Source organism: Diplotaxodon limnothrissa, linkage group LG8 (assembly GCF_057381915.1).
Source record: "Diplotaxodon limnothrissa isolate DT_005_m linkage group LG8, D_limnothrissa_male_GT1.1, whole genome shotgun sequence".
NCBI lineage: Eukaryota > Metazoa > Chordata > Actinopteri > Cichliformes > Cichlidae > Diplotaxodon > Diplotaxodon limnothrissa.
In genome coordinates this window covers 23,373,590-23,400,598 of record NC_140603.1, presented here as the reverse complement: position 1 = coordinate 23,400,598, position 27,009 = coordinate 23,373,590, and the positions used below count along the sequence as shown (strand labels likewise).

Sequence of the window (27,009 nt, the reverse complement as noted above, 5' to 3'; positions counted from 1 at the left end):
GTGGTAAGCTTTTCTTTGGCTGTCACTTCTTCACCCTGACCTGTCTTATTTGGCTCAGCAGAACTAAAATATATATCTGTCTGTGAAGGTTCTCAATCATCCAGGTCATCGTAGTGAAATATATATCCTGCCGCACTCACATAAGCTCAGCGATTCTCTGCGCGATCAACCTCTCACATGTTTAAGCTGCGGGAGATTTCACTTGTCATGTTTGCATAGTAAGCTAACAATTAATAAGACGATGTCAGAGGAATTGGTGCACAAATTATCATCACTCACAGATCAGTGCTGTCGCTCTCTATACACAGTTCGCGCGATTGCAAAGTGAAAGCAAAAAAACAAGCGCAAATTCAAACACGATTTCAATATGTCACATATTGACAGTGGCTCACCCAATGACATAATTACCCAGCTACATTTCTGAAAGAATGCAAAAGCATTGACATATATTTTTCCTTCCTACAATAGCCCGACAGGCAGGGCAGAGATAGCCCCGGGACGTCGGGCTAGCGATATTGCGAGCCCTGTATCTGATTGAGAAATCACTCATCTTTGGAAAAGAGAGTTTATTACAGAGAAATGTCTCTTTCCAAAATAAAAGCTATACTATCCGCTTCTTCTGGGCTATATTCTCAGCAGCATATTAAACATATCAGGTCTCCATAAGGAGAATCCTGTGCTAACAGCTGTCTAAATGACTCGGCTAAAGTTTGTAGCATGCATGCTTGTTGTTTTTGTCTTTGCACTAGGATGATGTCGGTGTAAATGTGCAGTCATATTCGTTGTGTTCCCACTAGTGCTTTCAGGTTAATCTCGTTGAAATAACCTTAACGCCACAACACGGCAAATCTCCGTTAACGAGCTACCCTATACAGAGGGGCTAGACGGCCAACACGTTAACGAGCTAACTGCGCTAACACACTAGCTCCCACCCATGTAATTGAGCATTGCATGGCACATCCAACATACTGTTTTACTTTAGTCCATGACTCGCTTACCTTCAGGGTCATACGTCACATGAAAACCAAAATAATTCCAAACGCCAGATCTGAATGAGGGTGGGGAGGTCCACTTCTGTCTCGCTAGCTTGCCCTGCGCTCTTCCTTCTGACCATGCTGTCTGTGTTGAGTGCTCAGTGAATCTGCGTTCGACTACTCCGCCTAGGCTGCACTCTCGAGCCTAGGCGGAGTAGTCAAATGCAGATTCACTGAGCGCTCAACACAGACAGCATCGTCAGAAGGAAAGTTGATAAAATAAATTACAAATTTTGTATTGTTCTTTTTTTTTTCTCCCCTTTGGTTTTCTTTCTTTCTCTCCCCCTCTTTCTTTCATTCTTTCCCCCTGTCCTATCCCACAGTCATGTCTGTCCCGTTTGCAACTGAAAATAAAATAAATTCATAATTATAATAAAGGTCAATCAAATGGACCAATATGATGATCCACTTAAAATAAATCCTCTTGGCATCTTTCTTGGCCTCAAGACAACAATTCTGATGGCTATAGATCCAAACGGGACACAAAAAAAAAAAAAATTGAAAAAAAAAATTGAAAAAAAAAAAATTTGAAAAAAAATTGTATTGTTCGATACATATGCGTACCGAACCGAAAGCACTGTATCGAACGGTTCAATATCGATACGAATATCGTTGCACCCCTAAAATATATATATATATATATATATATATATATATAACGTTTCTTGACTCCAAACTGGTCTCAAACTGTGAAGCTGGGTGCAAAAAAGGGCATCGACATCTGTCATGTGCTTGTTTCCACATTGATAAAACCACGATGATTACATTTTAGTGTGAATTTATTAGGTCTGTTTTATCCATTTCCCTAGTGCTATGGTTTAGATATTTACCTATATTAAAAAAAAAACAAAAAAAACCACAAACTCCCTCAAACTAATTGTTAAATAGTCTAACACACTGATTGGTGAGCATCAGTTACAGTAGGTGACCTGGTTGGTTTTCACCTGACGACTCTGGATGAAGGCTTGTGGGGCCACCTGTCCAACAGCTAAAGCTGGGGTCATGCAATAAGAGGATGAATCCAAACACAGCAGTAACTCTACAACAGATTGGCTGCAATGGCCGAATCAAAACGTAGACCCGAACCTGATTGAAGTACAGTGGCTGCAAACTTCAATGAACTCAAGTAATGCAGTAAAGAGGGCTCAGATTCCTTCACAACAATGTGACAGACGGATAAAGTAGCAAGAAAACTTCAAGCACATGATATCGCAGACAGCCTCAGATACACTAGCTACCTGCAGACTTAATCGTTTGGGATCATGATAAATATCTGCTCAGATATTAGCGCCATCAGATAAAGCAGATATCATTAAAAATAACCGTTTCATGAGGTTTTCAGTTAGTACAGCGGTCCTGATAAAATGCTGAGTTAGGCAATATACAGGAAAGCGTAATTTTTCAATGCTAAACTTACACTTCCCTAGACTATGAGAATTTTTGTGGATCCAGAAACTGAGAAGTGAAAGCATGCGGAAAAATGCAGACCCGTCATAAATGTATCATATTGTTAAAAAGAGGAAGTGACAATGTTTTGTAATTTTGCTTTTTTCCCCCCACAAAGTGATGGATAAGTAAGACTCTCTTCAGCGATAACACAAGAATAAAAAAAACAACGTTTCACTTTAAACAATCATTTTATTAGCAGTCCCAAGTGGCAATGAAAAAAAAGAATAAAAGGAACAGAAATTATGATTACAGTCAAGACGGCGGGTCAATCGAAGTCAGTGAACATAAAGACGGAACAGAGGGCTGCACACACACACAGAGCACAAAGTCACGTCGTTATAAAAGGAACAAAGTGATAAATGAAGACCGAGTTTAACCTCACGGGTGGTGTGTGTGTGTGTGTGTTGGCTGATCCCTCTGTTCCTCAGGAGAAATTCACCAGGACCGACCCCACATTCACACAATCGCACACCTCACATTCACGCAGACATATCGAGAAAAGAAAAAGGAAAAAAAAAAAAAAAAAAAGAGAAAAGCCACGTCTTCCTCTCCTCAGTAAAAGCCATGATTTTATATTTAGGCTATTTGTGACACAAATCAACCATCAACAAACCACAGCCGTTCAGGCAGGCCTTTAAAATCGTTATTTTTCTATTAATTCTGTACAGATTATATATTTTATTTACACACTGAACAGCTTGTCAACTTCTCAGTGTGGAGGCAACCCAAAACTTTGCAAACATTCACTGGTGTTCACACGTCTGCTGCCGCTCTGTGCTCATCCCTGCCTGCTTTCAGACAGACCCGGACATCAACGCCTTCTGTTAATATAAAGTCTGCAGCACTACTCGCCTTCAACAATCGCCCAACAAACAAAGCGATCGGGAGCACGTTTCCCCTCACTGTGACGCTTAAAATAATAGATTCACACGCCTCATTCATTTCCCCTTCAGTTTGTCTCTGGCTTTTCTCAGTGCTGCATAGACCTGGAAATAATGAGAGCTTCCTCTCATGACAGTCTCGAGAGACAGATGCTCGCCCCGGTGAGCGAAACTCAACTGACGCTGATTGAAACCAATCTGAATTGCCGATTACTGTAGCGATTCAGCAGTCACAGAAACTACATGCACCTTTATTTTCAGTGCTTACTGTTGGTAAGATCACATCAGACTCCAGTTTGAGTTGTTAATCTAGGGCTTAAAGTCAGATGCTCGCACCTGGAGACACAGCAGGAGATTTAAAAAACAAAACTGGGCAATGGGTCACTAATCCTCTCACATCTGGAAACACACACTCACACATTACGGATGATTGGAGCAGCATGGGAACAGAAGGGGAGGAAGGGGGTACTAAGGCCATGATTATAGTGGATGAGAGACAGAAAGAACAGCATTTATTCAATTCCCTATGTCCTTTACTGTAATGGGATTTAGTCATATAAAAAGTGTTTTCTATCCAAGAGTCATTCATGCACCCAAACAGCCTTTCAGTGCTTTTAATACAGACATTACACCAACTACAGCCGGCATCCGCCTTCTCCGTCAGTCTGTTGCATACGTAATTGTTCATTTTTGTATGTACATTACTCTCCCTCATAAGTTATTTCGCTCCTGCTGCTGTGGAGCAGCAGATTTGAGGCAGAGTAAAGCTTTATTAACATCAGATCCCCCCTATGTCTCTCTCTCTCACTCACACACAGATACACACTCGCACTGTCACGCACACATGTGATCTACCAGCTGGTCTCTGGTGCTCAGCTGACAGACAGTAAGGGGAGCTTTAGTTTATTAGGTTTAAAAAAAAAAAGGAAAGGAAAAAAGATCAAGCGCTTTCTTTCACATGGAAAGGTGACTGGGATGGATCTGTGTGGTGGTGGTGGTAGTGGTGGGGGCTCATACAGGTGAAGGTGGGAATTTGCGGTGGGGGGGGCCTAGCTGAGAAGCTGGCGGATCTCCTTGTGCATGTGACACAGGAAGTCTACGTATGACGCTCCCCCGCTGGCGCTCTTGTCTTCGACCAGGAAGTGTCTGAATATCAGCTCGGCCCTGTCTTCCTGCTTCACCACCATCAGCTGCAAAATGACAGAGAAAGGTGTGTGAGAAAGAGGAGGCAGACTTGATACAAAATGTGCCCATAAAAAATACAATTAAATAACGTATTGAGCATCCAGCTCACAATTATTGCAACAAGACAAACATAAAAGTGTATTAAAAAAAAAAAAAAAAAATCAAAGCATCTCCTAAAACTTACATCATGAAATTAAAAAAAATTGAGTTTGAGATTTTCCGTTTTAATATTCACTTAAATGTTTCATCAATTATTAAAAATAGCTGCCTTTTAATTCTTTGTTTATCTCCTAACTTTCCAATTAGGACCAAACACTAGGTTAGATACACGTATCGGGAAGTCTGCGTTACAGAAGTTAGAAAAAGACATTTATCCACCTAAATAACTGGACTGACCCGCCCAAAGCAGCAGACAGTGCACAAAAGAACTGAAGAAGAGAGTGCGTGCAGGGTGGAGTGAGTGGAGACGAGGGTTGGGAGTGATTTGTGACAAAAGGATAGCACAAAGAGCGACAAGAAAGGTTTACGAGATGGTCTCGAGACAGTTCAGGTTGAGCATTTTGGAGACAAAGTTTGAGGCAAGGCTGTGATGGATTTAACATGTACAGAGGAAAGATGGTGAATATACTGGTGCTGTTGGGCAAGAAGAAAAGTGGAAGACCACAGACGACATTAATGGATGCAGTAGAGGAGCTGCAGAGCGGTGGTGTGACAGAGGAGGATAATAGGGATAGGGTGAGATGGGGGCAACTTGAAGAAGAAGATGAAAAATCTATTTCTCAACAGAGGTAGCATGCAAATTGTTTAAAGTGCACCTGTTGCACATTTTCTTATTGTCTGTCATGTAGACATTGTTGCAGTGGTGGATTCTCATATTAACATGGCCAGAGTTTCCAATAATGAGGTCAGCAGATGTAAAAATAACTCCTGTTGACCAAAAGCTCAGGTTTCAAGCTGCCTTAAATTCTCAGTTTAGACAGTTTGTTTTATGTTTTTGGACCTGAATGATGCCACAAAGATGGTATCCTTAAACAGTCTTCTCAGTCACGCATCACAGAAAACTCCACTCAGCTGCTTTTCAAACCTTCTGTTTAGGAGCAGCAGCCAATCAGGGAAAAGCAGGCTTAAAAGGAGAGGAGTTAAAAATGGCCTGTGGGGTAGCACTAAGAGCCAGTATAAGCGAGATAAGGATTATTTTGAACTATGAATCATGCAAAGCTGCCCAAACCATAACAGGCTCCTTTTCAGAAACATTATGGGGTAAAAGAAGGAAGAGAAAACTTGCCTTCATGTATCGTGATCGCTGTGCTCTGAAAGAATAAATAAGCTCTCTGAGAGCCTGAGAGATGGGGTTGTCAAGAACAGGCAGACTTGTCTGAAACAAAAAGCAGAAACATTCAGAAAATATATTATACTTTAAACCATTACAATACAGGAAACAACTGTAATATCACTATTATAAAACTGTTTATGTTGTGGTAAAATTCACATTAAACATTCAGGATGACTGATTTTGTTAGCCTTTCATTAGAACTCTCTTCAATACCACGTTTGAGTCGATCTGGCTGAAGCTCGGCGTGCCAAAGATGTTAAGCAGCAGCTCCTGCTGAACGCTGGCTCCCACCCACAGGAAAAGGTGGAGCCCGGTCTCCAGCAGGTAAACTCCTCCTTTTGACAACCTCTCCTCAGAGTCCCTCACTGCCACTGGCAACGAACCGCTTTCCAATTTCATCTGGAAGATGAACAAAAAAAATTAGATGCTACTGTCTGCTGGCATTTCAGCCTGCTGATCAGGTGGTAGATTTAGTTCAAGCTAGCTTACATTTTAACAACAAACAGAAATAATTTCATTTGAATTGTATTTCTGGGGCTTTTTAACATATCACACACCACCAAGGATGCAGTGTTCAGCATCTTGCCAAGAACACCTCAAAACTTTACGTCCTGAGCCACAGCTACCTCAGAGTGGTCACATGTTACAGAATTTGGGTTTTTCTGATGATCTGAATCCTGTATTCATACACTATTTAGCCATAAACCTCACTAAAATTTTAATATTTAAACGAATGATACCAGACAGATATCAAAGCCAATATAGTCAAAAAACACAAAGCAATTTCACTGTGTGCTCTTTGAGAGCATCACTGTATTCATTTGTTTGCATTTGGCTTCATAAAACAGGCTGTTGCACTGACCAAGTGAGCAGCATCAGAGTGGCCATATCATATATGAACTTATTTCTAGTGTTACCCCCAGTTTTAGACTTTTGTGGCCAAAGCATCCAGCCGAGAACGTGAACAGATTAGATTTTTGGGGGCCTTTGTCTGCGGTCTCACCACTGGCAGCAGGCGGGGGTAGAAGAAGACGTGACTCTCTGCAACATCCATGCAGCTGATCAGCTGTCTAAGGTAAGCTCGGTCATCCAATGAAACGTCGGCTCCAGGTAGCAGCACATCACTCTTCAGCACGCAGTTCAGATATACTGGGAGCAACTTCATACACTCTGGGAGAATCAACTGGGGAACGAAGAAAACAAAACAAAAACCCACTGTCATCAATTCAAACGCCTAATGACGAGTAAATATGCTGAATCAGTTTATGAGAAAGGCAGGTTTTTGTGGGTTTGATATGAAACGGATATAGATTATAGCGAGGAAAGGGATTCATTTGATTCATTTGTATTTTATCTTCCATTATTCATCTGTTGTTTTATCCATAAAAGCGTCATGAAAACAGTGATTACAATCATCATCTTGTGTTTCGTTTGAGTGCAGTGCAGCTTTTAAACATTCAGTTCTGAGTCTCTCTGTGAACCGTGTGTGGATGTGGATGCTTTCACAGTACCTGACCAGCAGATGAGGGACTTGCACAGTTCTTCCTGTAGCACGCCAGAATCTGAGCACACTGGTTCACAAGAGTTTCTCTCACTGCCTTAGTGGGGTTGCTGAGAACGCCACGGAAAGCTGGAAGAAACCAAAAACACACGCACTCATGTATCACCTGCTATGGTGCATTACACTGACATCTAAATGAAATTAACTGCAACCACTTTTCTCTCAGATATCTAACATTTACCGTCTTTGCTTCCCTTCAGTCAGTGACCTTAGAAAGTTGTTGATAACAGCAAGCTCTCAAGAGGAGCTACAGCTTACTACTGTTAGGCAATTTGCAGCTCCGCAGGAGCAGCTCAGCACTGTTTGGTATTATTTTTAGAAAATGTTATTCATTCAATTCTCCACTCACACCTCGTTAGAGAACACTGGAGGGAGAGAGAGAGAGCATTTAAGGAGTTCACACTCCTCCACAGCACAAAAACTCACCGTATTTGGAGAAGTAGTTGATGATTGTGTCTGTCTCACAGTTGCGGTACAGGTCAGCCAGCTGAGAGCAGCAGTTCACGGCCATGTTGTGGACGCGGAGACGTCTCTGGCCGCTGCAGCTGGTGTACAGCACGGCACACTGCGAGGAAACAGGTTTTATTAGAATGAACAGAGACACAAAACTTTTCATACTTCAGCAATGCTGTGCGACTTACGTTGCCTCTTCTTGAAACCACTTAAACGTAACCACAATCACCAGTCCTCCACATCAAACGAGTATATTTGGCAACTTTCTATATTACCTTTATCTGAACATTCATTTCTAAACAGCTAGCCTCAGTCTTTCCTATCCTTGATCTAGAGGACAAGCCCTTGTTCTATTCTGCAGATCCACTTTGAGTTTGAGGGCGACGTTAACCAGTACCACCTGTAGCAGGTGGAGAACTGGTTCAATGAGAGCTCACCAAGGCTGCAGAACAGAACAAAGACTGCTGCCGACAGCTGCAGTGCATGACATTTATCCTGGAGTTCACTGAGATAACTCACAGGAGAGCAAGCGAACTGTACTCGCCCCTTTTTAAATAAAATATCTGCAGAGGAGAACTCTATCCATCTGACATAAACACAGTGTGATGCCAGATGCTTTACTAAATCATCGTTGCTGCCATTTGTAAGAACTTTAAACCCTTTGAAAAGCCTGGTTTGTTTACACTCTCCTTTGAGGATTTAGTTACAAGCATGCACACCTGCATGAGTGCCCCCGTCTCCTCGCTGAGCTTGTCATCGTGTTTGAACTCAACAGTGATGGCCTTGTCACAGTCGAGACCTGCCAGCTCCACATCTGTGGTGTTACTCATATAAAAGGAGCCGAAGAAGTCCGTTGCTCGGATGCCTGAGGGGAGGGAAATTAAAGTCAGCTGTTACATGCTACATCTATAGCCCTTTTTTGTTGGTTTTGAAGTGCTGAAGTCTCACCTGTGCTGGTTCGCACCCTCATAACAGCATCAAACCCAACTAGTTTCTGAACGTCTCGTCTGAGGTCGTTTAAGAATCGCTCCTGATCCGACTGGGCCTGCAATAAAGAAAGCACATAGTTATACAATCCAGCTGGTGCTGACTCACAATGTTTTCTTCAAAGTGGCTGGATGTAGAACATTGAAACAAAACTCTCATGCTATCTATTGGAGTGACACTGAAGAAGGAGCAGAATGACTTTTGCTCACCTGGAAGTAGGTGTATTTATAGACTGAACCTCCAGTGGAGACGGGAACCACAGCTAATGTGGCAACATCCACATACTGGTTGGGGAAGAGGAAAAGATCCACACAACAGCCCTGGGCTACACACTCCTTAGCCAGAGAGCTGTAGAAACCCACCTGAGGCTGAAATAGCGACTGTGGACGACAAGAAAGGAAAGAGAGTGAGCGAAATAACACAAGAAGTTGACCTGCTACAATATGAAGTCATGTCTCATGCTACCTTCTCCTTGTCTGTTCCAATCAGTTTTTTGTCTTCTCTGTTTTTTAGTTTTCCTGGGGCTTCCGCGATGGGCAAAGAGGTGTGAAACACAAACAGCTTCCCAGCACAGTCAGCAGCCTGTGGGGAGAGAAGACACAGGTCATCAGACTGTGACTCAAATAAATGGCACTGGAGCACCACCTACTGCTTTTCTGTGTCAGAAGCTGTCATTAGGAAAATGTTTCAAAAAGTGCATAAGCTAAAGGGCTCCACAAAGCTGCAGTATAAGATAAACAGGGTTTATTTTGAACAGTGAACACAAAGCTACTCTAGAAGAGTCCAAAAATAAAAATATGGAACTGAAAATAAGTGTAACAGGCCCCTCTTTTAAGATCGATTTAGTCAAAAATTAAATATAAACAAATGTTTTGTTTCAGAGCTGCCCATCGTTGTAGCTTTAACCCTCTGGGATCAACGTACGCGACGGGGCGTCCAAATCACATGACCAATTTAAGAAGACACGGCAACAAGATACAGTCTCCATTTCAACTTGTGTTGAAAGTACCGACTTCAAAATACATAGCAGTTTTTAAATTGTGTCGATAGACCACATAGAACCAGAGTTATGATAAAAAATATACACAATGTTTTTTCCTGAATACTGTCGTCGTGTTCACTGGTGGGAAATTTTTTTATTTTTTTTTAAAAACTGCATTTCAGTGCTAGCAAGCACTCTAAAAAAAGAGGACAGACAAAAAACACCCTCTTGCTATTGGTGGAAAAATGTACCATATCGACTTTTCAAAAAACTATATGGCCACATGTGGCATTTTTATAAGTTTTACCAATGACACAGCGAGCGAAAGAAACACCTCCTGCTTTAAGGCCTGTGGTGTTCTCCTATAAGAGGTTATATAAAACACGCCTGAGGCCTTGGCTGCATTTTTATGTAAATAGTTGCAAATAATTTTGTTGTTTGCCAAAGTCGTGCATAGATTTTTAAAATGTACAATTTATATTTGCATTTAAAGTTATTAAAATGATTCGATAAGATAACCTTTATTAGTCCCACAGAAGGGAAATTAGCTAAATATGTTTGTGGTTTTTACAGAAAAATATAACTTTTTTCTACTTTTTGATCAATTGTGTTAATACAGTAAGTGAAAATGAAAATATAACTGGAAATTCAGACATGTGAGGTTGTGCTGAAAAGAATGATACCAAACAAGGCAAGGTAAACTGCTTTTAAAGGTGAAAGATAGACATCAAATCAAAAGCAGTAAAAAGCAGCCAATTATACCCGGGACCCCAGAGGGTTACTATTTGGCAGCAAAAGCAAATTTCATTAAAAGGTTATTTATTATTTACATTAATAACATAAGCAGTTTGGTACCAAGTGAGAAAAAATGGACATTTTAAAGGTTTTCAAAGTTTGAAAGTTAACTTTTATGTTCATCTTCAAGAAGTCTCTAAGATTTCTGGACCTGGACACAAAACACGACAAAACACGACAGGCGTTTACCTTTAGTGCCTCCAGTCCCGCTTGGATGACGGGTCCAAACACCGTCTCCGTCTCCCTGGTATCTGCAAACATCTCTGGGATCTGGTCCAGCAAACTGGAAAAACAAGCAGCAAGTAATTAACCCAGATCAATGTGTCTGACCGTCTGTCTATTCATGTATTTGTCCAAGTGTCAATGTCCACTTTATAGCTGCTCACCTCTCGATAACTTGTCTGCTTTCATTTACATTCACCAGGAACCCGTCAAGCAGGGGTACAAACATGTCTGACACGTCTGACACCACCATCATCTGGGGCTGGGCCAAGCTCGACTTGACGTTGTAGAAGTGCAAAACCTTGTTGTAGGTGACAAAACCCACTCGCACTGCAGATTCCACTTCGGGATTCTCCCTGAATCAAAAAAATAAATACATAAATAAATCAAAACCACACATGAGCTACAAATCTGACAGTACTTTTCTTCATTCAGGTGTGTGCTTGAGTACCTGGGGAGGCAGTCTAGTAGGGTCTTGAGTTCCTGGCAGACAATGTTGACCATGCCGCTCTTCACAGCATTGTAGGACACATCAATAAGGAAGATGAAGGCTGGAGGCGGAGGGAGCTTGTTATTCTGTAAACAGACAAGCCATAAATAGATACACAGGTACATTCAGGAATTACTCGTTGTTTAATTGGATGTGGTCTCGGACTTTAGTACCAAGACTTATACAACATATATTTTTTTTCAGATTCTTTCCACTTTACATGTCCTCAGTCCTAGCCTGATCAAGCATGTCACATCTGGAATCCCTTACTTGGGTTAAAGAAAACTAGAGCTGCCGTCTGATGGTGATCGTTGTGCTTCACTCACATTTTTTGCTCAAAAATACTAAATCTAGTGCAGGCTTTTTCTTTAGCCACTGCACATTTTTAAGTTCAGCCAAGATAACAAAAAGAGAACCTCATACTTTATCAACAACATCTAACCAAATGAAGAAAAGTTTCTAATGTATTTATCCAAATAATTACTAAATAATAACTACAAAAACTAAATAGCAAAGCAAGTGTTAAAAGCTTCTATTAAGTCAATATGTTTCTAATCTTGTTAAATAAGAGGAATTATGATATTTACTAAGACAAGACTCATAATAGATCCAGTTTCTTTGTTAATATCACCATATTAAAAAGGTAAATAATTGAAAATTTAAAAATAAATACAAAATAAGATAAGCGCTATGATGGTATGAGTAAGTATCAGCCACTGTCATTGGTGATATATATTTTTTAAAGATCCCATCCCATTAATATCGTATCCACCAAGGCCCATTAATAATTTAATCATACTGAGATAGAGACGTTTTAGTGAGAATTAATCACTTATTATTAAACCATAAAATTAATTTTAAAAAATGATGATTGATACATGGTAAATAGTCAGCTGCAGACTTATGAGGTACTTTAAAGCATGAAAACCCCACAGTAAGACTTTTTTCCCCTCATGGAGCTTTCAATCGTGGGTCTTACCTTACAGTAGTCAACAGTTGCAAGGAATTCATAACTGCCCAGTGAAAGCTCTGGCCGGTCGTAGCAGTCCACCCTCTTACCAGTGTGGTCCAGATGCTGGAAGTAATGTGGAGGCACTGTGGGGGGAAAAGCAGAAATGATATCAACGCACATCAGGGTACCATTTATAGTCTCTCAAACGCTGCATCTTTTCACATATCACTATGGACACATGTGCTCACCCTCTGTGACACAGCTGCAGAAACCACACTGGAAGCGGCGACCTCCCTCTATGAACTGCATGTATGGACACATGTAGGCCTTGCAACGGTTGCAGCGGATCGGACCGCTCTCGCCGTGGTCCACCACGAGTGGAGGGGCCTGAGGAGATATTCGCGAAAAGAGTAAGATGAAACTAAACTTCACCAGGACGAGAAAAAGGATTCAAACACCCTAATGTGGACACAATTACTCAACCGAGACGCAATATGTACCAAACTGTTATCAGTTAAAAATAAATAAGTCATGCCTGCTTTTCCCTACAGCTGTTTTTCATACCCAGATGACACAACATGAAAGTCCAATCCAAATGGATATATATTAGGCGTGATGACAGCATGAAACAGGGTCATGCAGCCACTCCCACCTTTGATTTGAAGAGATTATCCCACTGACATTACGTGCATCCTCTGATACTATCTACATATTAGGCTTTTTCCTGAAAAATAATCTTTTATCAAATCTGGCTCCGAGTAATAACTGTTCCACTGTTGCAGCAGAAGATGCAGCCGCAGATACCGATGAGATGAAGACGATGAAATGCAAAAGAAGCTTGTTAATGGGACAAATAAACAATAGAATATTAATTTTCAAAGACATTCAGCATTTTCAAAGATATATTTTTGCATTCAGAGCTTGTTTGCCTTTTTTTTTTTTAAAAAGTTCAATCTCTAGTAGGGCTGAACGATATATCGCATTTGCGATAATATCGCGACATGATCAAGTGCAATTTTCTAACCGCAAAGGCTGCGATTATACTGCGATTATAAGGCTGTCCAAATTACTACCATATCCCAGAATTCATAGCGCGGCCCAGCCAAACTCCAGTTTCCAGCAATGGCGGCCGCTACTAAGTTTTAAAATTACTCATACTAATCTTTCTGGGTCACAAAATAAACTTTTAACATATTTTCAGGCGAGAAAGTAGTTGTGTAAACATCAAATATCTGCTCGGTTTATCAAGATATCCCATATTTGCAAAAGTGCTTCGACGTTTTCAGAGGCGTCTGCTACCCACCAGCTCGACAGCTAGCCGGGAGCTCGAGGATTACTGATGCGGCCGAGAACGGCACAACTCCCGGCACATCATTTTCAGATCACCGCGGAATTTCGCTGCTCGGGTTAAACGTAATATATAAGTCACTTAGACAACCTAAAAATGTTATTGTTGGGCTTTTTTCAGTGTTTTGTTTGTTCGTGAGTAAATCGGTTTGGCTGAGATTAAAGTTATTAGATTAGATAAAATAAAACTTTATTAATCCCCCGGGTGGGTTCCTCCTTGGTTTTCACACAGCTGACTAAACGTCAAACAGAAAACTTATTAAACAGAAGTATGAGACAGTCGAGAATTTACACCAGTGTCTGGTTATATTTTAGATAGCAAGAAGCAGACGGCCGAGTTTATTAAACTCCACCGAGACAGCGGTGACGCTAATCAGAAGGCTAGACCGTCCAATTTAAACTTTAAAGGCGTGTTTGTGTGTGTGTTTATACAATTGCTATTATGTTTGCACTTTATGTGTAATGTTACTGACTGCAGAGATCAGTAAGATGTGTGTATTTTTTATTTATTAGTTTTATTTATTTAATATTATTTTTTAATTGAATGACTGTCTAGTAGTTCACAGATGTCGAAAAACTGAGTGTGGTAAAGCCACTGATTTTTTTTTATGTATATTTCTGCAATCTGCACATTGTACTGACTTTCATTTTAATGTTTACACCAGGGTTCCTTGTCAGCACTTTATGCTCAGATGTTTGTAAGCTAAAAATAAACTATTGTGTATGTTCAAATATACTGTTGTGATTGAAGAAGTTAAATAAAAATGTCAGTCATCAATTCATGCATCACCTCATGTCATCATAACAGAGGTCTGTCTTCCAGGAAAGAACAGTTTAAAATTAATGTAATATAGTATTGGCCATACTATATGATGTATTGCTTGTCTTTGTTTAATAATACAGAAGACAAAGACCTTAAAAAATAATCGCATATCGCATCGCAATCGCAATATTGGGGCAAAAAATCGCAATTAGATTATTTTCCATAATCGTTCAGCCCTAATCTCTAGGCAGGAGATTTTCTTCCTAATACAATACTGCATTTCCAAATGAGAAAAAAAAAACCCTGTCTAATCGTAACTTACAGAATTCACAACACAAAAGAGATATGAGAGAGCGCCAGAGCAAAGGAATCACTCACCTCATCAGGTGGCAGCGTGGCGAGGGGCTTGATGACAGCAGCCAATGGCACCTGAGACTGCTTTGCCATATCAGCTGTGCAAGGCATGTTGTAGGCTGTACAACGAATAAACCTGGGACTGGCATTCCCTAAACACAAGCACAGTTGCTCCATTATTATCAATGCTAAATGTAAAAATTATTTTCAAGAATGAGTTTAGTGTTATCTTGTTAACTATTTGGACAAATGAAGTGAACTCCAGGATAATTGTGGCTGAGAAAACCAGAGAGGACAAAAAAAAAAAAGGAGAACAACCTTGGTCTTGAACCTGGAAGTTGGTGGTGACCAATGGTGGGGCTTGACCCCTGACCCCTGTGGTGAATGGCTCGGTAGTTTTAGCCTTGTCATCCTCTATTACCTGGATCTAATAAAGAGGGGGAGACAAAAGGTGGCCCACGTTCATACATGATCACAGCATCAATATAAGACATTTATAGGACACACTATCCCAGAGTCTCACAAAAATTAAAAGAGGCACATGAAAACCACTCATGCAGGAAAAGACTTGTATACAACTCCCCCACACAGAGATTTGCAGCCACTAACACACAACTATACCCTGTGTTGATCAGTGGACAAAAACAAAGTCAATTCATGCTGAAGCCATTCTGTCAGAATTTAAAACAAAAAATTAAATCCCGGGAACCGGGAAGGATTTATCAAGGCATGCCTTAAATGCAAGAGACTTGATGGTAAATCCAATCCAGGCTAGCATGCAGGGCTTGGAAAAGGATTATAGGCGTTGTGTGGGTGTATAAAGTTTACTTTGAAAGACAGAAGTTCTCTTAAGAACCAGCTGCCTCAAAATCCTGACCAAAAACACAAACAGTGAGGTGGGCAATGGTTATACGACCTTGTGTACAGGCTGTTAATGTGTAATCTGAGTTTCACAAAAAGTTGCACTACATCTTAGTCATTTTTCCTGACAGTCTCTTGAAAACTTGAGACAGCTTGAGACTTTAGAAAATGCTTTTTTTTTTTTCTTTATTGTTGCAAACTGGATGAAAAGATCCCACAAAAATCAGTCAGACAGGAAACCATTAAAGATTAAAGGGTCATGGCACAGATGTGCCTCATATTCACCATTCAGTTTTTGAATGAATTATACAAAGAATAACATGTTACTTAAGGAGCTCTAAAGGTCATGGTATGGAACTAATACACTCACACTCATCATTATTTCATGTATTTGTGCTATGTTAAAGGATTAGCAGGATAAATGTACTGGTTTCACACCTACTGTCCAGATTGAGAATGGTAACAATTTGGGCTGTGCGATATGACCAAAATCTCATATCCCGAGCGAAAGAATCTCGGGCAGCTCGACTTGCGTGAAGTGTTTCCAGCTGGGCGTCATGTACCTGGAGTCGAGTGTTGTAACCGATGCATGAAACTATACATTTTTAGACACAAGTTGTAAAGGCCGCTGTTTTCTTTGTGAGTATTTATTACACAGCGTGCTGCGGGGAAAAGCCTGTTCTAACATTTGAGTCGAAGGTTTATTTTTTTAGCACCTGACGACTCTTTTTTGCTTCTCATCCGTAAAGACTCTGCATACTCTTTCACGTAATTCAGTTTATTTTGAAAAGTCTCAACAGGATCTTGAGCTATTGTGAAAGGTTTATGTGGAAAATAAACAAGTGGACACGCGATGGTTTTACCGTCGTTGTTGCTAATGACAACACATAAAAACAGGCGCTTGTCCGTCCGTAGTGTGGTTATATAAAATATAAGAGAAAGAGAGAACTTTAAGAAATTAATATAGCCGCTACAGTGGCCATCAAAACGATGAAAAAATATTGCCGTAAACAGTTTATTTTGCGACACCACGAAACAAACGATAGCGTAAAATGATAGATGTTTTAAATCGTCATCCGATACATATCGTTATATCGAACAGCCCTCGTAACAATCTTCTCATCCAGTTCTTAACAAGAAAACACAAAGAAACATTTTCTACAATGTTAAACTTTCCCTTGAAATATTACGTCTTTGTTGTGTCTTGTTTGGGCTGTGACAATTTCATCTGGGCATTTCTGCTAAAAACATATCAGATATCGGCATATCAAAATGTATCTGTGACACAACAACTGGATCATAACATAAATTTTTAAAAAACTGTCATGATCGCTAACTTTAAGGGAGTAGAGGAAAAAGACAGGAGGAGGAGGCAGTGGGTTACTGCAGTCAGGCACAAAGAAGAGGATGAAGCAGAGGAAAAGGCACACAGGAAACTTACTGGGCTTGGGATAGCGTCTGGATCTATTCTATGTCTCGGTTTCTGCACAGCCGGCATGTCAGACGCTTGCTTTACATTCAAATGTTTGTCCAGCAAATTGTGCAAAACAAGTAAATACAAAGAGTAAAAGATAAAAAGGAGTGTGAGAGGAGAAAGATCAGCAAGACTGAGCTCAGCAGCAGGTAGCATTGCTTTTATGTAGACAGAAACACATCAGTATTATTGATTAGTTATTAGTAATATTGTAAGCTCAAGTGGAAATAAGTTTAAACTAACTAGTGGTAGCAAACATGCTTAGAATCTGAGGTTACATAGTTAAAAAAGGTTAGATTTCTTCCATTCTAGAGCTTTGCAGTATGAAAATAATACATTTACAATGAAATCCAAATTTATGACCATGTTGAGTAAACACACATGCATTTATCACATTATTTACCAACTTGCCATCTTTTTTCTAGACCGAGAGAGATGCTGTCAGGTGTAAAAATGGTCCCACTTCAAAAACTTACTCTAGGAATAAACTGCTGAGATATTTTAATTCTTATTACTGAACTAAACTCTGAATCTTTTATAATAAATTAAATTAATCTAAATAACAGTTGTAAGGAGAACACATAATAACAGAATTATCACACAGCTCTAGGTGCAGCATGCAAAAATCATTCACACTCAGTGTCCACTTAGGCCTATAAAATCAAGTGCAATACCATCAGATTTCGCATAAATTCCACTTTTAAGGGAAATCTTTTATAGATTATATGAACATCATAGTTAAAAGTGATGTTATACTTAACTACGCTGTATTAATGTGTTAATATGCAACAATTCTAACACTGAGAAACTTGTTCCACCTTCCTTGCTAACGCTACTTTGGTAAAATGTTTAAAGACAGATGGGCAAAGATTTGAACTAAATTGCATCATAAATATTCATTATTTTTGTTTACGATCCATCATGTGAAGAGATTTTTCCACACAACTTTTTAATTCAACCAGATGAAAGATAAAAGATAAGATCTAATAAGGAACAAAGACTAAAAATCTGAAACTTAATTTCATAGGACTGTTGCATATGAAGTGTGGATCAGAACCAAGAGTGAAATTTTAGAAAAAAAGAATCTAAACCCATATGTGGGTCGAAACTTGCAAAGGCCCGGATGTAGCCTGGGCCATGAATTTGAGATGGCCTAGTTGTTACATTTATTTATTTCCCCTGAGGGTTGAACATTGAGAAAGCCTCGCAATATAATGCAGCTCAGTACATCATTACAACCAAATACAGATTCTAAAAGTTGGAGATTTAAGAATTGGTTTTGTGTGGCAAACCAAAACAATTGAGAATTAAACAGTATATGTATTTGTGTCAGCTCACCGGGCTAGGAATGGCATCTGGGTCAAGTCTTTTCTGTGCAGGTGGAGCAGGAGCTGGTGCTCCATAGTTTGGTTGCCCAGGGTAAGGGCCTGAATACCCAGGCTGAGGGCCTCTCACCTGCCCAAAAGCACCTGCAGAAAACAGCAAAACAGCTGAGATACAAAGAAAACGAATGATAAGCCTTTTTGATTTTACTTTAACAGCCGTCTCCTAACCATTCTGCTGAGGAGGGTATCCTGTCTGCATCCCAGGTTGAGATGGAGGCTGCTGTAGTGGCCCAGGAGGACCTGCCGGGCCCTGGGGTCCTGGAGGCAGGTGATTGCTCTGAGCCATGGAAGTGGGAGGCATTTGAGGTCTAGGAGGATGGTGCCCTGAGTGATAGGGGGATGGCTGAGATGGAGGGGGTTGCTGCTGGGGTGGCATGGGACCTGGGTACTGGCAAGAGGGGGCTGAGGTTAGAGGGGGGCCAGGAGGAGGAAAAGAACCAGGCTGAGAGCTAGGAGGGGGGCCTTGAGGTGGAAACGAGCCTGGGGCAGAAGGCGGAGGGCCAGTGGCAAAGGAAGATTGACTGACAGGTGGAGGTGCTGAAGAGAAAGGGGGCTGGGGTGTAGGGAAGGACTGCTGTGCCTGGGACACTGGGGGAACAGGAGGTTGACTTTGTGTAGGCACCGGACCCGAGTAGGAGGATGGAGGTAAGGTTTGCTGAGGAGGAGGATGTGGAGGTACAGAAGAGGTGAACTGCTGCTGCTGCTGAGAGGTAGGGGGAAGAGAGGAATTGAATGGCTGTTGAGAAGAAGGCGGTGGGCCGCTATAATATTGCTGAGGAGCTGCGGGGCCGCTGGGAGGTGGCGGCTGGGTGGGAGCAGAGGACACAGGGGGTGGGGCTTGGGTGTAGGAGGCCTGGGGTGCGGCCGAGTACCCAGTGCTGACAGGAGGCTGGGAGCTGTGAGGTGGAGCTGAATAGAGAGTGAAAGACAATACAATCTTTAAATATCATAAAGAGAATAAAAGACTGCATGCATTAAACTGAAAAACAAATCTATTCAAATTACCATATCCTGGCCCAGCAGCGGTTGGTGGTCCAGAGGTGATCTGCATCCCCGTCATCTGGTTGGTAACCTGCTGCATTGTGGATGGGGGTCCATAGTGTTGGGGATAAGAAGGGTGCGGCCCCGATAGGTTCATAGCACCCTGGTTGTACGGCTGAGAGACAGCAGGTCTGAAAACACAAAGCTCTTTCAGTAGTTGATTGCACTAGGAGACACTGATGTTAGCTTGCATTCTCCACTCTAATTCATCCCAAAGGTGTTCTATCAAGTTGAAGTGAGGACTCTGTGGAGGCCAGTCAACAGGAAGGGGCCATTCCCAAACTGTTCCCACAGAGTTGGGAGCATGAAGTTGTTCAAAATGGCTTGATATGCCGAAGCTTTAGGAGTTTCTTTCACGGGAACTAAGGGGCCGAGTGACTGAAAAAAAACTGAAAAAATAACTGCACACTATAATCCCCCCTTCACCAAACTTTACATTTGGTACAATGCAGTCACAGGTACAGTTGTCCTGGCAACTGCCAAACCCAGACTCATCCACTGGATTACCAGAGAGACAGGTGTAATTCGTCACTCCAGAAAACATGTCTCCCAGCATTTTTTACACTACTGCATCCGGCGCTTTGTATCATGCTTTGTGATGTAATGCTAAGATGTAACTGCTTGGACATGGAAACCCATTCAACGAAGCCCTCTATTCACTGTTCTTGAGCTAATCTGAAGGCTACATAAAGGTTGGAGGTGATAGACTCTGCAGAAAGTTAACAACTTCTGCACACTATGTACCTCACCTCCTCTACCATCTAACCTTTGAATATTTATAAATGTCATACCCATGTGAGTTGTGAAGATATGCTGTGCAGTGTCCTCTCCCTGAGTTGTGACTCTGCTCTGACACGTGCACACAGAGAAGGTCAGGGCTGACTGACACAGCTTCTTCTATCAATTAAACAGTATAAGGTGGCCATGTTTTTAAAATAAAATATAAACTTTCAGTCTGTATCCTCAAATTTACTGTAACTGAACTAACATACTGATTAGGACAACCTGATTACAAAATTGTCCATGTTTTTACAAGGAATGCACATTTTTAGCTTATTATTAGCGTATCTTGGAGCAAATCCAATCAGGATAACAATATCCTAGCATGACAAGCTCACCTGGTTCCTCAACATCACCTGTCCTAATCCAGCCTTTTAAACAGCAGATAAACACAAAAAGAAATGCAGAGTATTGGCAACCAAGGTACCTCCTGCTTTCTTAAATTTCAGTTTCTGTGCAGTTTGTCGAGTGCCTTAACACATCACTGTTTCTAAAAATGTGCTTTGGTTGGTTTGTAGTCTACATGTCACTCCTGTAAGGAAAGCACCAGATTTTGACAGTCTCAGTACTAGTATCTGGGGTATTATAATGGATTCTGTCAACTGCTTCAATAAACTTGTACAGCAAAGGCGAAAACAAATTACCTGGGTGGTGCCTGTGTAGGAGGTGGGGGTCCATTCTGCATGCTCCCTTGACTCTGACTGTACTGATTGTACTGCTGAGGTGCTGAGACAGGCGGGGGTCCAGAGGTAGGAGGACCCCTGACAGGACCTGAAATGCAAGAGCCAAATAATTACTACATATAGTGACAAAAAGCAACTTCGCTACCAAATAATCGTGAATCAACTCTGGTATGAACCTTAGTATGTTGAGATAACTGAGGTTAGGGCTGGGCGATTTGGTCTAAAATCCATATCACGGTATAATTTGAAGCACGTGCTTACTGACCTCAAACTGATTTTGGAGTGCAGAAATCTGTTAAAAATGTTTTGATGGATTGTCAGAGCATTACGGCTGCCGTAGTGAGGAGCTTTGCGGAGTAATCTGGGTCCAAAACTCCATCCCCTCAGGTCCGAAAGTCAAACGAACACTTAAGAGTTAAAAACGGTCTAAATTCTTTCATCTTTAATAAAATCATCAGCGTTGCTGCTTTACCAGGTGTAACAATTAAGTTTAACATCCAGGCATCCATGAAAACAGAATTTATTAAATTTAACGGAGTTAGAAGTTAGCAGGAAGTTAGCTCGCTAGTTTCCACCTAAACATGACATACCATGTTCTGACTGAGAGATTTTTGAAACTAATTCAGCTTGATGACATCATCAACATGCGCTATCGCGATAGAGCGGTATAGTCAAAATCTCTATCGTTGGCCAAATTTATATCGTTTCTATCGTATATCGTTTATATCGCCCACCCCTAACTGAGGTAACACTATTATAAGCCAAACATATTTTTCCCTCGTGGGTTTGCACAGATAGAAAACCAAGATAACAAATGCTGTGTTTGAGGAGTATCAACCAGATTTGTAAGACAAGTTCATACAGGAACTTTTTTTTCACCATTCAGACTGTAAATCTGACCCTAATAGTTTGTTTAAAGGGAACCTATTATGCCAAATATCTATTGTTGCAAAGGTGGATGCTCATAACAAACATGACCAAATATCAAGTCAACATATGTACGACTAAGTCCAACAATTAGTTTTTTTCTACTCTTACATACAATGTCAACAAGGGAGGGGATATTTCTAATATGGTCATCTGAGATGCAGAGCTCTAGCTTTGAGTGCAGAAACCCCCTCCCCACCTGCTGTTAAAACCTGTGTGCAAAAGGCAGCGAATCAAAAGCAAAAGAAGTAATGACCAGTGGATTCAAAGACTAAATTTATGTCTCTCACATAACAGAGATATAATTTATATTTCTGGCCTACACAAAGGTTGGTGTATAGTTGGCTGCTGTACTTGAACGTCACTGGCATTAGTCTCAGAAAGATGTTCAATTATATGCTGAGAAAAATGACACAGCAGGAAGAATAATACCTGCAGGTACAGAGAGGATTTGATGATTGCAGGGCATATGAAGTGTGAAATGAGTGAGAAACAGAGATGAGCTGGTTACCTAAGTCAAGAGGAGAGGGGAGGTCAGAGACTGGGTTGGCTGCCAAAGCCTTAGAGGGAAAGCTTGTGAAAGGAGAGTAACCTGAAATAGAAGAAAAGAGGGGAAGGAGGCAAATACAAGAAGATGAAGAGAAGTGCATGAAGCAAAGTGAAGGAAGGAGAGGGCAGTTGAGAATCAGATTAGTATGCACAGGTGCTGTGCTTTTCTCACACATACATGATCACTCACAAGGCAGGAGGCATGTAGGACACTCCAAGGTTATATCCCTCTGAATGCTTAAAGTACAGCCTACCTGAACTGCTGAATGTCTCACTCATGCGCACATTTTTTAACAAACTGCACTTTACCTTGCGGTGGAGCCCCAGGCTGATAGGCTGACGCAGGGCCATTGTAGGGTGCGTAGGGTGCTGGATAGCTCCCATCCAGGGGAGCGTAACCAGGCTGGCCAAAACTAGGCTGGGGCTGGCCATATGGAGAGGCCATTGGCGTGTGCTGGTTTACATTCATCCTCAGTTCATCCCTAAATCTGGATGAAATTGTGAAATAACAATACAGTTAGTTACTTAGATGTCATAGTTAAGGACTAAACTTGTTTCGCCTGCTTCGTGTGTGTGAACAATAATACAACCAGGGCACCTGTAGTGTGAAAGCCCCTGAAATAAGGACGGTACTGATAAAGGCTGTTGTGAAGGTATTGTGTTTCTCTGAAACAAAGACACAGACTCTTTCAAAGAGCAGGGGGAATCTGTCCACAGCAGTGCTTGCACATACTGCTAGAACATTTACTGACAACTGTCATGTTTAAGAAAACGTTTTTTCCAAAGCAGTTTAAACAGTAAGTCTAACTAAAATAACAAGATCTTAACACCCACATAAAACATAATGGATCCAAAATGAAGTTTTTGGCACCAAGCACCTGAACTAAAAAACAGGCAAACTGACACAGAAGAGCTTTGCCCTGCAGGACTCTAAACTCTAACTGTCTACAGTCTGACATTATTATTTATTTATTATTTAAATCCCACTGACTTATGACATTAACATTTCCTGGTTCAGTGACAAAACCTTTATTGGCTTTTTATGTTTGACTTGGCCACACCCTCAGCCTTTTGAGTTTTTACACAATGTGCTACAAAAATTAAATAACATTAAATAAAAAGATTACAACCAAAAGAAAGTAAACAAACATTAATATCGAACACCTATTGCTAAAAAGACACAAAATGCAAAATTATTATGCAACTCTTTTGCAGCTGTGAAAGTGGTATTAAAGATAGTATCAGATAATACCTGAGTACAGGTTTTACAAGTTATTAAAGATAAAGTATTGTAGACAACTAAAAGGATTAAAAAAATAGTTATGACTAGTTATATCTAAAGACTGTATAGTTAGAAAACTAAAATAACCATTTAAGAAATGGGTTTTAGACGTTGTCAAGCTGGTTAAATAAGCCAATAAAATGCATGTAAGCAACTTTTCATGCTGTCTGCATCACAGAAAGTCAGTGTTGTCTTGCCATGACTTTTCTAAACAACTTATAAAATCTAATACTTAAAGTGATGAAAACCACACTCAAAATATCTCAAATGAGAAGATGGAAAGTAAGTCAATCCTAAATCGTCAATAACATAAAATAAAAACTAAATAAAGCAGTGAGAAGAAACCAAATGCTGAATTATGAAAACCAACTTTATGAGCATAACTCCATCACATCAACTTTAACCCTGCTAACAGATGTGGGTGAGTGGTGTTTTTATTCACTTTGTTCCTGGACACAGGCCTAAAATATAAGACATGAGTGATCAGTATCGTCTGACAGACAAACACGAGCTAAACCAGCGGGGCCATTGAATAATTCAGCAGTGCAGGTGCCACAGCGAGAAACACAATCGCTGGAACCGTAACTGTTCTTTTACTATGTCGGGCCTACCGAGTGACCCACATCTGTTCTAAGGTGCACTGCTAAAGGTTTGGGCTAGTAATTTTATCCAAACATCGGAGAACTTTTTAAAACTCACACAGAAATAGGGTGTTTGAGAATAAAAAAACAAGTGCCAGGTAGGGAAAAGACTGTTTTGTAGGAGGAAAGTGTGAAATCTGGCGAGTAGTAATGCCGCCGCATTATAATTAGCTCGCTAGCAATGCTAACATTAGCCGGACAACATGTCAACCAAGAGCCAAAAACAACTTGCCTCTCTTATTATACAAGTAACTGTTCTGACTCTAAGTAGGGGTCAAAGCAGGACACGTTCCTTATTTAACCACACTCCAGCTACCCCAGCATGCTAATGTTAGCAACCACACAGCCTGAATCATGACAGCACATCAGCTGTGACCAAATGCTAAGTTAGCTCGTAATCTCCTAGCTTTTCGTCAGAGCGGTGCTAGCAGTGCCTTAGCATTAGCCAAGCATTAGCAAACGTAGCGAAATCCAAGATCCCCAGCGAAGCCGGGAGGGCAAAGAATAAACCGTATCAAAACCTAAACCTACCTCCAAAGTGATGTAAATAGTAAGGCTGTCCTAGATTTGATGCAAACTCTGAAGCCCGGTGGTCGACAAACTGAGACGCCGATGTCGTACCGGGGTGTTGCTCACTAATCCCTTCTCGGTATCAGAAGCGGACATTCAGCGGAACTGCTGCAGCGCTGTGCCACGTCCACATCCGGACTCCTCAAAGTGACTTCCTCCGAGAGAGCGCAGCAGTGGTTGCTGGAAGCTGTTCAGGCTGCTGTGTGAGAGTTTTGGTTTCATTGTAAGAATTGGGGTTTGTTTTTTCACCTTTTCTTCGGGAATTTGACAAGGCAGCGGTGTAATTGGTATACGGTATCGGCAGCCAACTATTTAACATGTAAAATGGGAGTCTTTTTAATCAAAGCATTGATAGTTATTAAAAAAAGTTATTAAACAGGGGCTGTTTCATGATATTTGTGGTGGCCCAGAGGGGACCAAAAACCAGTGGAGGAAGGGTACTGCTGGGGTCAGGGTAATCAACCCTTACTAAAAAAAAAAAAAAAAGAGTCACTTTTGAGCAGTTTTGTTCAGATAAGGTCAGATCAGAGGGAACTTGAGATGTCACAGCAGTATACATAAAACACACAATAAATCCAATACAAAAATAGAGATATAACAGAGAAAACGAAATAAAGATATCAATATAAATATAGAAGTCACCGACCATCTCCTCCAGGATGGTGAGTTTCATGCCAACTTCCTGAGGAGTTTATTCAGTCTCAGTTTTACAATAAAATACAATAAAAATGTGTATGTAGTGGCAAAACATTTAAAAATAGAAATGTATATTTAGGTTTAAATTTAGTCCCTTTTCATTTTCATTTACATGTTTCCACATAAAAATGAAATTTGTCCTCAGGACCCGCAACATACATGACAATATCTCATCATTAAGAATAACTGAATTTTCATTGCAATAATACCAATAAATAAATAAAATAAAAATAAATTAAAGTTTTACCCCATGGGGTAACAGGTTTGGTTTGTGGCATCTGGCATATGGAAAATCTTTAAACTAGTGTCGAAAACTCGTTCCCTGATATAGACACTGTATTATGGAACTCTAGCACCTATATTATGTGTTAACATAGGTGCTGCAAAACAGTTGCAATGCAAATGTTGCACTGAAAAAGAGTTTCAGAATCTATTTATATTGAGTATTCTTTTCCCCCTTTGGTGGAATAAGTATTTTACCTACTTAGAAAGTAAAAGTAGCTATAAATGTACATAGTAGTGGTGTTGTTGTATCCTTAGGAGCTCTGCCTTCTGTCTTTTTTCAGTGCTAACAAGTCCAAACCATATAATGTAGCTGGTTTCACCATCTTGTAAACCTTCCATTTCCCTCTTGCCAAGAGCCACTCTACTCCTTCCAGTCTGAAGCTTGGATACATCAGGAATGCCATTTGGTGTAAATCATCATCGCTGTGGTACAGCCAGTAAATAAAATAAAATAAATAAATAGATAGATAAACATCTCAGTAAAAACCTCAAAAAATGTAAGACGACAAACCCCCAATCCATCAGTTTTTAAATGCCTGTCCTCTGTAGCATTTTGAGCATTCTGGCTAACAACAGACCATACAGAACATACAGAACATACACCAAAAAGTTCTCCTGATAGCCCATGCTACCCTTTTCAGGGATGCTGGTTTTATCTTGCTCGGTTAGGAGTGTTGGCTATTCATCAAATAATCACAATGTGATATGAGGTAGCCATCTGAATATGTGTGAGCACATGCGGCCGACTTCCAGCGCCTCTAAATGTAAGCCAGAAGAAGCCAATACACTGTAGAACTGCCAAATCTGTCCGCATTTTGAGCTTGCAAAATGCAGGACAATTTCTCTTTTGAATCATCTCAAATGGGTTTGCAATTTGGATCAGGTAGTCAAGTACAAATTCTTTAATCGTTTGCCTTCCTTTAGCGACGTCTGATGTGATGAAGCTTTAATACATCAGCCAAGCTCCTCATTTATTGAAATAACTGTAACAGTTTTCACAAAGTCAGCTACAGCACCAAACCTCTACTTCCTCAGAGCCAGAAGTCC

At 40.7% G+C, this 27,009-nt stretch overlaps 1 protein-coding gene across 2 annotated transcripts; it reads right to left on the bottom strand.

Annotated features, from left to right (window-relative positions):
- Positions 1–2,684: 2,684 nt before the first annotated feature.
- Positions 2,685–25,086, bottom strand: sec24c (SEC24 homolog C, COPII coat complex component). 2 transcript variants are annotated; one of them, XM_085361509.1, is made up of 24 exons: positions 24,943–25,086; positions 22,798–22,976; positions 22,451–22,531; positions 20,974–21,100; positions 19,514–19,680; positions 18,677–19,417; positions 18,462–18,592; positions 15,107–15,215; positions 14,813–14,940; positions 12,573–12,711; positions 12,352–12,467; positions 11,334–11,458; positions 11,047–11,238; positions 10,850–10,943; positions 9,349–9,465; positions 9,093–9,263; positions 8,845–8,941; positions 8,616–8,761; positions 7,870–8,008; positions 7,394–7,512; positions 6,886–7,065; positions 6,096–6,281; positions 5,835–5,924; positions 2,685–4,554 (listed from the first exon to the last, which is right to left on the bottom strand). In XM_085361509.1, exons 2-24 carry the CDS (start codon positions 22,955–22,957, stop codon positions 4,414–4,416), a joined length of 3,696 nt encoding a protein of 1,231 aa, XP_085217635.1. In that variant the 5' UTR covers positions 22,958–22,976; positions 24,943–25,086; the 3' UTR covers positions 2,685–4,413. The 2 variants fall into 2 exon arrangements, with proteins under 2 accessions (XP_085217635.1, XP_085217636.1); XM_085361510.1 differs by lacking the exon at positions 22,451–22,531.
- Positions 25,087–27,009: the final 1,923 nt, after the last annotated feature.

Bases quoted from the DNA above. Each gene is read 5' to 3' on its own strand.
- sec24c (XM_085361509.1), bottom strand. From the start codon at position 22,957: ATGAATGTAAACCAGCACACGCCAATGGCCTCTCCATATGGCCAGCCC. The intron at 11,239-11,333 runs GTACTCAAGCAC...TTTTTGATTCAG, and splicing joins CTACTAGACTGCCTCCCCAG to GGAGAATCCCGAAGTGGAAT. The intron at 6,282-6,885 runs GTGAGACCGCAG...TTCATCTTCCAG, and splicing joins ACCCCCGCCTGCTGCCAGTG to ATGAAATTGGAAAGCGGTTC.